A 15,092-nucleotide genomic window follows, 5' to 3' on the forward strand; every position below is an offset into this window, starting at 1 on the left:
TTTATATACTTGTCACGGTTAACTAGTCTACTGATTGAGTCACACATGCCCTATTTTATTGGTCTGGCACTGTCGTTTACAGCAGCATCACCTCAGATCCTGGGCAAGGTTGCACAAGCCGTTATCTCGCTGTAAACCTATCACCAAAGCCCTGGCCTCAGTCCCAAGGCCACTCTACTCAACCTGGCAATGCAACCATAGATAGAGGGGCACTTCTTTACCTCCTAACCTTGCAGCAACACAACGTCAATGCACACAGTGGCAGATGATCCCAAGGTACTCAACGGGAGCTTTATCAGGAGGACAAAAATTGGGTCTGAGGCACAGCCTATCTGACTGGTTGCAACACTACCTGGTATAGAGGTTTCACTGCACAGGATTATGAGGAGCCTGCAGAGAGCTGTAAACTCAGCCAGGTCCATCACAGGCACAGTCCTCCCCTCCATCAAGGACATCTTCGGGAGAGAGTACCTCAAGAAGGAGGCACCCATCTCCGAGGACCCTCATCGTCTGGAACATGCCCTCTTTTCATTATACTGTACTGGGTAGTAAGGGAGGCACGGGAGCCTGGAGGCACACACTCAGTGACTTAGGAACAGCTTCCTCCCCTCCGCCATCAGATTTCTGGATGGTCCGCAAACCAATGAACATGATTTTGCTGTTCCTTCTTATGTATTACTTATTGATGCAGTAATTTTATGTCTTTGCACTCTCCTGCTGCTGTAAAATAATGAATTTCATGACATGTTATTTGTTGAGGGATTATAATTCTGGATATCTCAGAGGTCTCAAGAAACCGACTATAGACTGCAGGAAAAGGAAAAGTGGCCGTCCTCATTGGAGGATCAGAGGTGGAGGGGGTCTTTTTAGGCATCTGTTGGTCTTGCGAGACCATGGATCTGTGCCTGGAAAGTCTTCACTCTCCAGGGTGCAGGCCTGGGCAAGGTTGTATGGAAGACCAGCAGTTGCCCATGCTGCAAGTCTCCCCTCTCCACGACACCGATGTTGTCCAAGGGAAGGGCACTAGGGCCGATACAGTTTGGCACCAGTGTCGTCGCAGAGCAATGTGTGGTTAAGTGCCTTGCTCAAGGACACAACACGCTGCCTCAGCTGGGGCTCGAACTCACGACCAATGCCTTAATCACTTGGCCACGTACTGAGAGGGTCAGAAACTTTAAATTCCTGGGTGTTACTATTTCAGAGGACCTGTTCTGGACACACTGTGTAGGTGAAGAAAGCATGGCAGTGTCTTTACTTCCTTAGGAGTGTGCGGAGATTCAGCATTTGTCAAACTTCTGTAGATGTGCAGTGGAGAGTGAACTGATTGGCTGCACACAGACTGGTATGTCCTTGAAAAGAAAATCCTACAGAAAGTACATCAGAGGTAAAGACCATCCATCATTGTGAATATCTACATGGAGCGTTGTCGCATAAAAGCAGCATCCATCATCAGAGATCCCCACCACTCAGGACATGTTCTTTTCTCGCTGTTGCCATCAGGCAGAAGGTACAAGAGCCTCAGGACTCACACCACCAGATTCATGAACATAACCATCAGGCTCTTGAACAAAGGGGATAACTACAGACACTTGCCCAGCCATTGAGATGTTCCCACAACCAATGATCTCACTCTAAGGACTCTTTATCCCATTATCTCATGTTCTTGTTATTTATTGCTATTTATTTATATTTGCATTTGCACAGTTTGTTGTCCTCTGCACTCTGGTTGATCTTTCATTGATCCTGTTATAGATACTATTCTATAGATTTGCTGAGTAAGCCCACAGGAACATGAATCTCAGGGTTGTATATGGTGACATATAGGTACTCTGATAACAAAATTTACTTTACCTTATCTCAAGCTTCTCAGTTATTAGAACAGATAATCTGAAGCCTGGTCAAAGAAGGTGGTTTTCTGGATTTCTTTAAAGTTGGAGGGGCTGGGCAGAAGTTCAGGAAGGGAATTCCAGAGTTCAGAGCTCAGCCAATGATCAGGAGATCGGGGAGTGCTGGGGCCATTGGAGTGCATTACAGATGAGGAAGGGAGTGGGACCCTGGAGGAGGGTGAGCAAGCATGAAAGGGTCTCTCTACTTGCTGTTTCATCAGCTTCCCAAGGCTTGGGTGTTTTTTATGGCCTTTTTTGAGTTTTCTTTGTTTCATGGCTGCCTGTTGGGAGATGAAATCTCAAGTAATGTATACGTGCGCACTCTGATAATGTGTAATGTATATGTGCGCACTGATAGTGTGATGTATATGTACGTACTCTGATAATGAGTGTAATGTATATGTATGTACTCTGATAATGAGTGTACTTTGAGGTTTGGGGGCTTCAGCTGAGCTATAGTGAAGAGGGTGGAGGAGCCACACCTTATATTCTGTCTCAGTATCCTCCAATGTGAGGGCATGAACATCGATTTCTCAAACATCTGTTCCCTCTCACCTTATCTCCTTACCTGCCCATCACCTCCCTTTGGTGCTCCTCCCCCTTCCCTTTCTTCCATGGTCTTCTGTTCCCTCCCATCAGATTCCCCCTTCTCCAGCCCTTTATATCTTTCACCTATCAACTTCCCAGCTCATTACTTCACCCCCTCCCCTTTTCCTGGTTTCATCTATCACCTACTACTTCGTACTTCTTTCACTTCTCCGGCTGACAATGAAGCAAATATCTCTGTGGGTGCCTCCGCAATTTCTTCCCCAGCCTCCCACAAAGTCCAAGAATGTGCTTGGCCCGGCTCTGATGATTCACTTGTAAAGCTGCAAATATCTCCTCCATGGAAATCCAAAATGTTACTGCTTGTTTCCCTTACCTCTTCAACAACCATTACTTTCTCCTCAGTATACACCAAGGAGAAATATTTGTTAAAAGTGCCAGCCATCCCCTACAGTTCAAGAGGTAAGTAACACTGCTGATCTCTAAGGGGACTAACTCTTTCCCGAGCTGCACTTTACTCTTAATATAGTTAAAGAACTTCTTGGGATATTTAATTTCTTTAACCTTTCCTGCCAGGTCCATCTCATACGCTCTTGTAGCCCTCCAGATTTTTGAAACAGGATTCCTGTTTCAGGCTGAAGTCCCCATTCCAGAACTGGGAGGAGACAAGGGAAAGGGGAACTGGTTAAACTGCAGGGTGCTGAGGGCAGGCAATGTCTCTGATGGAGTAAAACTGGGGCGACCACGGGGGCAAACCGTAAACAAGGTTATCTTTTCACTGAGCAGACGGGAGGAGTTAGAACATGGAGCATGGAACATAGAACATTAAAGCAAGTCACTAAAGCCCTTTGGCCCACAATGTTGTGCCGACATCTTAACCTACTCTAAGATCAATCTAACCCTTCCCTCCCACATGGCCCTCCATTTTCCTCTCATCTATGTACCTAGCTAAGAGTCCCTCCTGATCTACTTGCTCCACCACCACCCCTGGCAGTGTGTTCCACGTAATCACCACTGTGCAAAAAAAAACTACACACACACACACACACACACACACATACACACACACACACACAGACACACACACACACACACACACACACACACACACACACACAGACACACACATACACAGACACACACATACACACACACACACACACACACACACACACACACAGACACACACATACACACACACAGACACACACACACACACACACACACACACACACACACACACACAGACACACACATACACACACACAGACACACACACACAGACACACACACACACACACACACAGACACACACACACACAGACACACACACACACACACACACAGACACACACACACACACACACACACACACACACACACACACACACACACACAGACACACACACACACAGACACACACACACACACACACACACACAGACACACACATACACACACACACACACAGACACACACACACACACACACACATACACACACACACACAGACACACACAGACACACACATACACAGACACACACATACACACACACACACACAGACACACACATACACACACACAAACACACACACACACACACACACACACACACACACACACACACACACAGACACACACATACACACACACAGACACACACACACAGACACACACACACACACACACACACAGACACACACACACACAGACACACACATACACACACACACAGACACACACACACACAGACACACACACACAGACACACACACACACACACACACACACACACACACACAGAGACACAGACACACACACAGACACACACACACACACACACACACACGCACACACACACACACAGACATATATTTATGTAAATATATATGTTGCCATGTTGTCAGCATAGTGTGCCCACAATTCACTAACCTTAACCGTACATTTTGGAATGTGGGAGGAAACTGGAGCACCCGGAGAAAACCCCACTTTTACAGGAAGGATGTCCAAACTCCTTACAGACAATCGAGTGAATTGAACCCCAGACTTACAGCGGGTGCTATAAAGAGTTTTGCTATCTGCTATGCAGGCATGCTGTCCCAGCCACTCATGTTCTCCTGAGATTATTAAATTGCGGATGTCGTTAGGGAGCTTAGTGCTTATTTCTCGTTGAGAAGGTGCTACTGAGCTCCCGCTAGGACCAGAGCGGGCAGCCTCAGAAGGCGAGGCCGAGACAGAGTGCACGTGGAGAGGATGATTCCTATAATGGGAAAGTCTAGGACCAGAGGGCACAGCCTCAGAATAGAGGGACATCTCTTTAGAAGAGAGCTGAGGAAGAATTTCTTTAACCAAAGGGTGCTGAATCTATGGAATTAAGACCATAAGACCATAAAATATAGGAGTAGAAGTAGGCCATTCGGCCCATCATCTGATCCGCCATTTAATCATGGGCTGATCCAATTCTTCCAGTCATCCACACTCCCCTGCCTTCTCCCCATACCCTTTGATACCCTGGTTAATCGAGAACCTATCTATCTCTGCCTTAAATGCACCAATGACTTGGCCTCCATAGCCGCTCGTGGCAACAAATTCCACAGATTTACCACCATCTGGCTAAAGTAATTTCTTCACGTCTCTGTTCTAAATGGACGTCCTTCAATCCTGAACTCGTGCCCTCTTGTCCTAGACTCCCCTACCACGGGAAATAACTTTGCCATATCTAATCTGTTCAGGCCTTTTAACATTCGGAATGTTGCTATGAGGTCCCCCCTGCATTCTCCTGAACTCCAGGGAATACAGCCCAAGAGCTGCCAGATGTTTCTCATACGGCAACCTTTTCATTCCTGGAATCATTTTTGTGAATCTTCTCTGAACCCTCTCCAATGTAAGTATATCCTTTTTAAAATAAGGAGCCCAAAACTGCACACAATACTCCAAGTGTGGTCTCACAAGTTCCTTATAGAGCCTCAACATCACATCCCTGCTCTTATATTCTATACCTCTAGAAATGTCTGCCAACATTACATTCGCCTTCTTCACCACCGACTCAACCTGGAAGTTAACCTTTAGGGTATCCTGCACAAGGACTCCCAAGTCCCTTTGCATCTCTGCATTTTGAATTCTCTCCCCATCTAAGTAATAGTCTGCCTGTTGATTTCTTCCACCGAAGTTCATGACCATACACTTTCCAACATTGTATTTCATTTGCTCATTCCCCTAAACTATCTAAATCTCTCTGAGATTTTCTGTTTCCTCAACACTACCTGCTCCTCCACCTATCTTTGCCACGGATGGCTGTGCAGGCCAAGTCATTCGATATATTTAAAGCAAAGATTGGTAAATTCTTGTTTAGCAAGCGCATCAAAGATTACGTTGAGAAAGGAGAATGGGATTGAGAGTGTTGCATGATAGCGTAGGCTACCACAACGCTTTAGAACATCATCGATCGGGGATCAATTCCCGCTGCTGTCTGTAAGGAGATTAGATGTTCTCCCCATGTCTGCGTGGATTTCCTCCGGGTGCTCTGGTTTCCTCCCACATCCCAAAGATGAATTGGTTAGGGTTAGTGACGTGTACATGGCAACACCGAAGGGCTGTCCCCAGGACATCTTCGCACTGTGTTTGTCGTTCACACAAAGGACTCATTTCACTGCATGTTTAGATGTTTTGATGTACTGTACATGTGACAAATGAAGTTAATCTAATCTTTATCTTTAAAATCAGCCGTGATCAAATGGTGGTGCACACTCGATGGGCTAAATGGCCTAATTCTGCTCCTATATCTTATTGTTTATTGCTTCTGGTAATGGATAAACAGATATATTTCCTTGTTCAGATGGTGTCTGACGTGCAGGAGAACCTCCTCTTGGTTCTAACCTCTCCAATCACGAGATAGCCTCTGTTTCTCCAACATTTTGACCTTATCCCCTCCTCCATTCTTACCTTTACATCCTTCGCAGGTAAGAGCATTGTAGTGATATCCAGAAGCCTTGTCTCCACACACGACGCAAAGTTCATCGCCCTTCATCTTGCCTGGGATAGTGCCCAGTCGTGGCTTCTTGGTGACGGGGACATCGCAGTCTTCTGAGTCTCTGGGGAAGTCCCTGTCGCAGGTTAACGCCTTCATGTCATACACGGGCGAGGAGTACCAGTCCTCAGAGTACTGGCTGTAGTAGCCGTTGTTGGAGTAATAGGGAGGGACCGATCCACACAGCTGCATCGAGGGCAGGGGCGTGTTGGGGTACTGCATGTAGGCAGAAACATCTGGATCTGGCAGCGACAGGCTGAGCTGGTCAGTCACGACATCTTTGTACAAATGAAACAGACAGATAATCAGTCACTCAGCCATTGACCACACAGGATAAACTGTTCACTTGATGGTAGGAGGCAGAAGGTGATGGTGAAAGGTGGCTCTTTGAACTGGAGACCTGTCACTGGTGGTGTGTCACAGGGACCAGTGCTGGGACCATTGGTGTTCCACGTTTATAACAATTCTGAAGATCTATCCTGGGCCCAACAAATTGATGCAATTCCGGGGAAGGTATGACAGTGGCCATAATTCATTTGGAGTTTGAGGAGATTTGGTATGTCACCAGAGACTCTCACAAATGTCTTCAAAAGTACCATGAGGTACATTCTAGCCAGTTGCAACACCGTCTGGGATGGAGGGGCTGATGCACAGGATCAGAAAAAGCTGCAGAAAGTTGCAAGCCCAGCCAGTTGCATCACGGTCACTACCCTCACCAGCAATGACAGCATCTCCAAAAAGTAAAGCCTCAAAAAGGCAGCATCCATTAATAAGGACCCCATCACCCAGCGCATAACCTCTTGTCATCGCTACCATCAGGGGGCAGGTACACAAGCCTGAGGCCACACACTCAACATTTCAGCAACAGCTTCTTCTCCTCTGCCATCACTACCCATGAACCCATGGACTCTGCCTCACTATTCCTCTTTTGCATTACCCAATGTCTGCACACCCTTAACAGGAGAACGTCTGCAGATGCTGAAAATCCAAAGTGACACAGGCACACAATGCTGGAGGACCTCAGCAGTTCAGACATTTACTCTTTTCCATAGACGCTGTCCGGCCTGCTGAGTTCCTCCAGCATTTTGTGTTTTTTGCCAACACATCCTTTCTTAGTTAAGGGGCCCAAATCTGCTCATGGTGCTCCCAGTGCACTCTTACTAATGTTTTATGAAGCCTCAGCCATATGGACACCTTGTGTTTATTTGTACTGAAAATGCGATACCGTTGCCCTGACGCAGTGTGCGTTTACCCTTAGGAGGGTCACCCATGCCCAACAGGTCAAAGGGTTGAGGCCTGACTAACAGTGGTCCACCAGTCCTCCAGGTTTGGGGGTTCAGCTCAGGGCTAATATCCCTGACTGGTCAAAAAATTGTTACAGAAACAGCAATGGAGATGGAGGACCTTCATTGTTGTTCAAAGTGCCAGCAGTGTAACGGGCGGTAAGGAGTTGCCCTGATGATCAAACTTAGCCAGAGCATCTCAGAATCTCCGCCACCAGGTTTCTGAACAGACCATGGAGCCATGAACACCACCTTGCTTTTGCTCTCTGTTTGAACTGCCGATTTATTTTTATATATACAGTATTTCTTATTGTAACTTATAGAATTTTATATGTATTGCACTGTACTGCTGCCACAAAACAACAAATTTCACAACATATGGCAGTGAAAATAAACCTGATTCTGTACCAGGGTGAAGATTGCACTGGGGATCATGTGTTAAAGAAACACTTAATGTTTCAGCATTAATTTGTGGCCTTTCTATGTCAGCAAGTGGGGGTGGAGAGCATCAGGTAGGTGTTTTGCAAAGGGAGTCATGCTTCACAAAGGACAGAGCTACAAGGCTAAAGAGATCTGGATGGCTGTCATTTTTCCTTCAGTATGAGACACTTGGGTAGTGACCTTATGGTGTCCAGAAACAGGAGGGGACAATTGGCCCCAGTTTTAATTCTGTCATGGCTCCCCTGTGGCCAAAGGACAGGGTGGAGACAAATGAGACAGATAGGATCTGGAACAGCTAAAGAAATGCTGGAGGAACTCAGCAGGTCAGGCAACATCTGTCTGGTGAAACATCTGACCACCCTTCTCTGGTGAGGCCTCACTTGGAGTATTGTGAGCAGTTTTGGGCCCCTTATCTAAGAAAGGATGCGCTGACATGGAAAGGGTTCAAAGGAGGTTGACGAAAATAATTCCGGGACTGAAAGACGTCATATGAAGAGCTCTGAGCATGTACTCACTGGAATCCAGCGGAACGAGGGGTGACCTCATTGAAACCTATCGAATGTGAGAGGCCTGATAGAGTAGATGTGTGAAGAGGTTGTTTCCTAAGGTGAGAGAGTCTAAAGCCAGAGGACCTTGCCTCAGAGTAAAGGAGTGTCCATTTAGAATGGAGATGAAGAGGGATTTCTTTAGCCAGAGAGTGGTGAATCTGGTGAATTTGTTGCCACAGGTGGCTGTGGAGGGCAAGTCTTTACACATATTTAAGGCAGAGGTTGCTAGATTCTTGATTAGTCTGACATGAAGAGATATGGGGAGAAGGCAGGAGAGTGGGGTTGAGAGAGAAAATGGATCAGCCATGATGAAATGGCGGAGCAGACTCGATGGGTCAATTGGCCTAATTCTGCCAAATATCCTAATTCTAATCCTATACTTTATTGTCTTCTGCTCTTATGATCTTATGGCAAGGACATTATTCGCTAGAGCGCAAGAGAATGAGAGAAGATCTTGAAGAGGAATACAGAATGATGAAGGGTATACAGTAGATCAGTTGAATGCAAACAGACCTTCTCCCCTCAGGTTGGCTGAAACTAGGACTGGAGTGATAAATTTAGGAATGTTGGATTAGAGTGTAGAATTGTTATTTTTCTTGTAGATGAACTTTGCTGTGCTTGCTTCTAATTGTATATAATCACCTAATCGTTCAGTATTTTTTCCAGCAATTGCATAGCTGATTCTGCCTTTTCTGGAAGCTTCTCCGGTTCTTTTCTGTAGCAGGTGTCATGCCACTTGACTCTGGCTATTTTATAGGTAACATCTCATCAATGGGATGAGCTTTATCTCCAGTCAGAGTTTGAGACAACCACTACTCTTCTTTCTTTGTCTTTGTTAATTCCTTGTTAATGAATTAGATGTAGCCACCAAGTTCTAGACTCATAGAGACATAGAACACTACAGCTCAGAAACAGGCCCTTTGACCCATCTAGTCCATGCTGAATTATTAACCTGCCTAGTCACATCAAACTGCACCCACAATAGCCCTCCACACTCCACTATCCACGTACCTATCCAAACTTCTCTTAAATGTTAAAAATGATCCCACATCCTCCACTTACACTGGCAGCTCATTCCACACTTTCACCACCCTCTGAGTGAAGAAGTTCCCCCTCGTGTTCTTCTTAAATAGTTCATCTTTCACCCTTAACTCATGACCTCCAGCTCTAGTATCACCCAACCTCAGTGCAAAAAGACTGCTTGCATTTACCCTATCTATCATCATCATCAAGATGTGCCATATCGTATGAAATGGGTGATCGTGGTCTATCCGTGCAACACACATCAAAGTTGCTGGTGAACGCAGCAGGCCAGGCAGCATCTGTAGGGAGAGGTGCAGTTGACGTTTCAGGCCGAGACCCAGGCCGAGACGAAGTCCTGATGAAGGGTCTCGGCCTGAAACGTCGATTGCACCTCTTCCTACAGATGCTGCTTGGCCTGCTGCGTTCACCAGCAACTTTGATGTGTGTTGCTTGAATTTCCAGCATCTGCAGAATTCCTGTTGTTTATGGTCTATCCGTGACCGTGATTGTTCTTGGCAATTTTTTTTACAGAAGTGGTTTGACCATAAGACCATAAGATATAGCAGCAGAATTAGGCCATTCGGCCCATTGAGTCTGCTCTGCCATTTCATCATGGCAGATCCATTTTTTACTCTCAGTCCCAATCTCCTGCCTTCTCCCTGTATCCCTTCATGCCCCTACCAATCAACCAGTCACAATTCTACCAACCTCTGCCGTAAGTATACATGAAGAATTCCACAGATTTACTACTGCCTGGCTAAAGAAATTCCTCCTCATTTCTGTTCTAAAAGGATGCCCCTCTAATCTGAGGCAGTGTCCATTCGATAGGTTTCACCATTCAATAGGTTTCAATTAGGTCACCCTCATTCTTCTAAATTCCAATGAACAGAGGCCCGGAGTCATTAAATACTCTTCATATGACAAGCCATTTAATCCTGGAATCATTTCGGGAACCTCCTTTGAACTCTCTCTGCTTTCAGCTCGTCTTTTGTAAGGTAAGTGACCCAAAACTGCTCACAATACTTCAGGTGAGATCTCACCAGTTCTTTATAAAGTCTCAACATTACATCCTTGCTTTTATATTCTAGTTCTCTCAAAATGAATGCTAACATCGCATTTCCTTCATCCCCACAAACTCAAACAGCAAAATAGCCTTTACGGAACTCTGCTCAAGCACTCCCAAATCACTTTGCACCTCAGATTTTTGTATTTTCTCTCCATTCAGAAAAGAGTCACCCCTTTCATTCCGTCTACCAAAGTGCATGAACATACACTTCCATCTGCCTCTTCTTTGCCCTTTCTCCTAATCTGTCCAAGTCCTTCTGAGGCCTCCCTATTTCCTCAGAACTACCTGCCCCTCCACCTATCTTAGTATTGTCTGCAAACTTTGCAACAAAGCCATCAATTCTATCATCCAAATCTTTGACATATAACATAAAAAGAATCAGTCCCAACACAGACGCTGTGGAACACCACTAGAGACCATCAGCCAACCAGAAGAGGCTCCCGTTAATCCAACTCTTTGCCTCCTGCCAGTCAGCCTCAGCTGTATCCATGTTAGAGTCTTTCCTGTAGCCTGTTAAGCAGCCTCATGTGCGGCACCTTGTCAAATGCCTTCTGAAAATCCAAGCACACAACATCCACCGATTCTCCTTGTCTTTCTTGCTTGTTATTTCTTCAAAGAATTCCAACAGATTTGTCAGGCAAGATTTTCCTTTGAAGACACCATGCTGCCTACAGCCTATTTTATCATGTGTCTCCAAGTACCCTGAGCCCTCACCCTTCACAATCAACTCCAACATCTTCCCAACCACAGAGGTCAGACTAACTGGCCTACAGTTTCCTTTCTTCTGTCTCTCTCCCTTCTTGAACAGTAGAGTGACATTTGCAAGTTTCCAACCTTCCAGAACCATTCCAGAATCTAGTGATTCTTGAAAGATCATTACTAACATACAATAGACAATAGGTGCAGGAGTAGGCCATTTGGCCCTTCGTGCCAGCACCGCCATTCACTGTGATCATGGCTGATCATCCACAACCTGTTCCTGCCTTCTCTCCATATCCCTTGACTCCGCTATCTTTAAGAGCTCTATCTAACTCTTTCTTGAAAGAATCCAGAGAATTGGCCTCCACTGCCTTCTGAGGCAGAGCATTCCACAGATCCACCACTCTCTGGGTGAAAAAGTTTTTCCTCAACTCCTTTCTAAATGGTCTACCCCTTATTCTTAAACTGTGGCCTCTGGTTCTGGACTCCCCCAACATCGGGAACATGTTTCCTGCCTCTAGCGTGTCCAATCCCTTAATAATCTTATATGTTTCAATCAGATCCCCTCTCATCCTTCTAAATTCCAGAGTATACAAGCCCAGTCGCTCCAATCTTTCAACATATGACATTCCCGTCTTCCCTGGAATTAACCCAGTGAACCCAGGCTGCACTCCCTCCATAGCAAGAATGTCCTTCCTCAAATTTGGAGACCAAAACTGCACACAATACTCCAGGTGGGGTCTCACGAGGGCCTTGTCCAACTGCAGAAGGACCTCTTTGCTCCTATACTCAATTCTCCTTGTTATGAAGGCCAACATGCCATTAGCTTTCTTCACTACCTGCTGTACCTGGATGCTTACTTTCAGTGACTGATGAACAAGGACACCCAAATCTCATTGTACTTCCCCTCTTCCTAACTTGACACCATTCAGACAGTAATCTGCCTTCCTGTTCTTGCCACCAAAGTGGATAAACTCACATTTGTCAATATTAAACTGTATCTGCCCACTCACCCAACCTGTCCAAGTCACCCTGCATTCTCATAACATCCTCCTCATATTTCACACTGTCGCCCAGCTTTGTGTCATCTGCACATTTGCTAATGTTACTTTTAATCCCTTCATCTAAATCATTAATGTATGTTGTAAATAGCTGTGGTCCCAGCACCGAGCCTTGCGGTACCCCACTAGTCACTGTGTGCCGTTCTGAAAAGGACCCGTTAATCCCTACTCTTTGTTCCCTGTCTGCCAACCAATTTTCTATCCATGTCAGTACCCTACCCCCAATATCATGTGCTCTAATTTTGCCCAATAACCTCCTATGTGGGACCTTATCAAAGGCTTTCTGAAAGTCCAGGTACACTACATCCACCGGCATTTCCATGTCCATTTTCATAGTTACATCCTCAAAAAAATTCCAGAAGATTAGTCAAGTATGATTTCCCCTTCATAAATCCATGCTGACTTGGACCTATCCTGTTACTGCCATCCAAATATGCTGCTATTTCATCCTTTATAATTGACTCCAGCATCTTCCCCACCACTAATGTCAGATAACTGGTCTATAATTGCCTGTTTTCTCTCTCCCTCCTTTCTTAAAAAGCGGGATAACATTAGCTACCCTCCAATCCGCAGGAACTGATCCTGAATCTATAGAACATTGGAAAATGATTACCAATGCATCCACGATTTCTAGAGCCACCTCCGTAAGTACCCTGGGATACAGACCATCAGGCCCTGGGGATTTATCAGTCCCATCAGTTTACCTAACACCATTTTCTGCCTAATGCGAATTTCCTTCAGTTCCTCCGTTACCCTAGGTCCTTTGGCCACTATTACATCTGGGAGATTGTTTGTGTCTTCCCTGGTGAAGACAGATCTAAAGTTTCTGTTCAGCTGGTCTGCCATTTCCTTGTTCCCCATAATAATTTCGCCTGTTTCTGTCTTCAAGGGCCCAACTTTGGTCTCAACTAATTTTTTCCTCTTCACATACTTAAAGAAGCTTTTACTATCCTCCTGTATATTCTTGGCTAGCTTACCTTCGTACCTCATCTTTTCCCCCTGTATTGCCTTTTTAGTTATCTTCTGTTGCTCCTTAAAAGTCTCCCAATCCTCTGGCTTCCCACTCATCCTTGCTATGTTATACTTCCTCTCTTTTATTTTCATACTGTCCTTGACTTCCCTTGTCATCCACGGTCGCCCCTTACTCCCCTTAGAATCTTTCTTCCTCTTTGGAATGAACTGATCCTGCACCTTCTGTATTATTCCTAGAAATACCTGCCATTGTTGTTCCACTGTCATCCCTGCTAGGGTATCTTTCCAGTCAACTTTGGCCAGCTCCTCCCTCATGGGTCCATAGTCCCCTTTGTTCAACTGCAATACTGACGCTTCCGATTTTCCCTTCTCCCTCTCAAATTGTGTATTAAAACTTATCATATTATGGTCACTATCTCCTAATGGCTCGTTTACCTCGGGTTCTCTTATCAAATCTGGCTCATTACACAACACTAAATCCAGAATTGCCTTCTCCCTGGTAGGCTCCAGTACAAGCTGCTCTAAGAATCCATCTCTGAGGCATTCCACAAACTCCCTTTCTTGGGGTCCAGTACCAACCTGATTTTCCCAGTCTACCTGCATGTTGAAATCCCCCATAACAACCGTAGAATTACCTTTGCGACATGCCAATTTTAACTCTTGATTTAACTTGCACCCTATATCCAGGCTACTGTTTGGGGGCCTGTAGATAACTCCCATCAGGGTCTTTTTGCCCTTACAGTTTCTCAGTTCTATCCATACTGACTCTACATCTCCTGATTCTTTGTCCCCCCTCGCAAGGGACTGAATTTCATTCCTCACCAACGGAGCCACCCCACCCCCTCTGCCCACCTGTCTGTCCTTTCGATAGGACGTATACCCCTGAATATTCATTTCCCTGCCCTGGTCCTCTTGCAGCCATGTCTGTTATTCCCACAACATCATACTTGCCAATTTCCAACTGAGCCTCAAGCTCATCTACTTTATTTCTTATACTCCGTGCATTCATATATAATACCTTTAATCCATTTAAAGTAATACTTTTACTCCCCTCACCTTTCACATCGATTCCTATTGCACTTGGCCATACTCTCCAATCCCTTCCTGATCTTTCTGCCCCTCTAATTCTGTTGTCTTTCTTAACTTTCCTTACTCTCTCATTCCCTTTAACTCCATTCTTATATTTCCAGTTCGCCCCCTCCCCTCCACTACTTGGTTTAAACACACCCGTGTAGCAGTGGCAAACCTGTCTGCCAGAATGCTGGTCCCCCATCTGTTAAGGTGCAACCTGTCCCTTCTGTACAATTCATCCCTACTCCAAAACAGATCCCAGTGGTCCAAGAATCTAAATCCCTGCCTCCCACACCAGCTCCTCAGCCACACATTCAGATCCCCTGTCTCCCTGTTCCTGCCCTCACCAGCACGAGGAACTGGATGCAAACCCGAGATAACTATCCTGGAGGTCCTGCTTTTCAGACTTCTTCCGAGTTCTCTGAAGTCACGCTGCAGAATTTCTTTCCTCTTCCTCCCAACGTCAT

General features: G+C 45.6%; 1 protein-coding gene across 4 annotated transcripts in view; it reads right to left on the reverse strand.

The window, feature by feature from the left end:
* nr1h4 (nuclear receptor subfamily 1, group H, member 4) overlaps positions 1-15,092 on the reverse strand; it is a 98,113-nt gene that overhangs the window by 55,918 nt on the left and 27,103 nt on the right. For all 4 annotated transcript variants that reach the window (XM_063057607.1, XM_063057604.1, XM_063057605.1 and 1 more), the window contains one exon: positions 6,377-6,739. In XM_063057607.1, the coding sequence (XP_062913677.1) occupies positions 6,377-6,739 (363 nt within the window). The remainder of the gene's footprint in view (positions 1-6,376; positions 6,740-15,092) is intronic.

Source organism: Mobula hypostoma, chromosome 9 (genome assembly GCF_963921235.1).
Source record: "Mobula hypostoma chromosome 9, sMobHyp1.1, whole genome shotgun sequence".
Lineage (NCBI taxonomy): Eukaryota > Metazoa > Chordata > Chondrichthyes > Myliobatiformes > Myliobatidae > Mobula > Mobula hypostoma.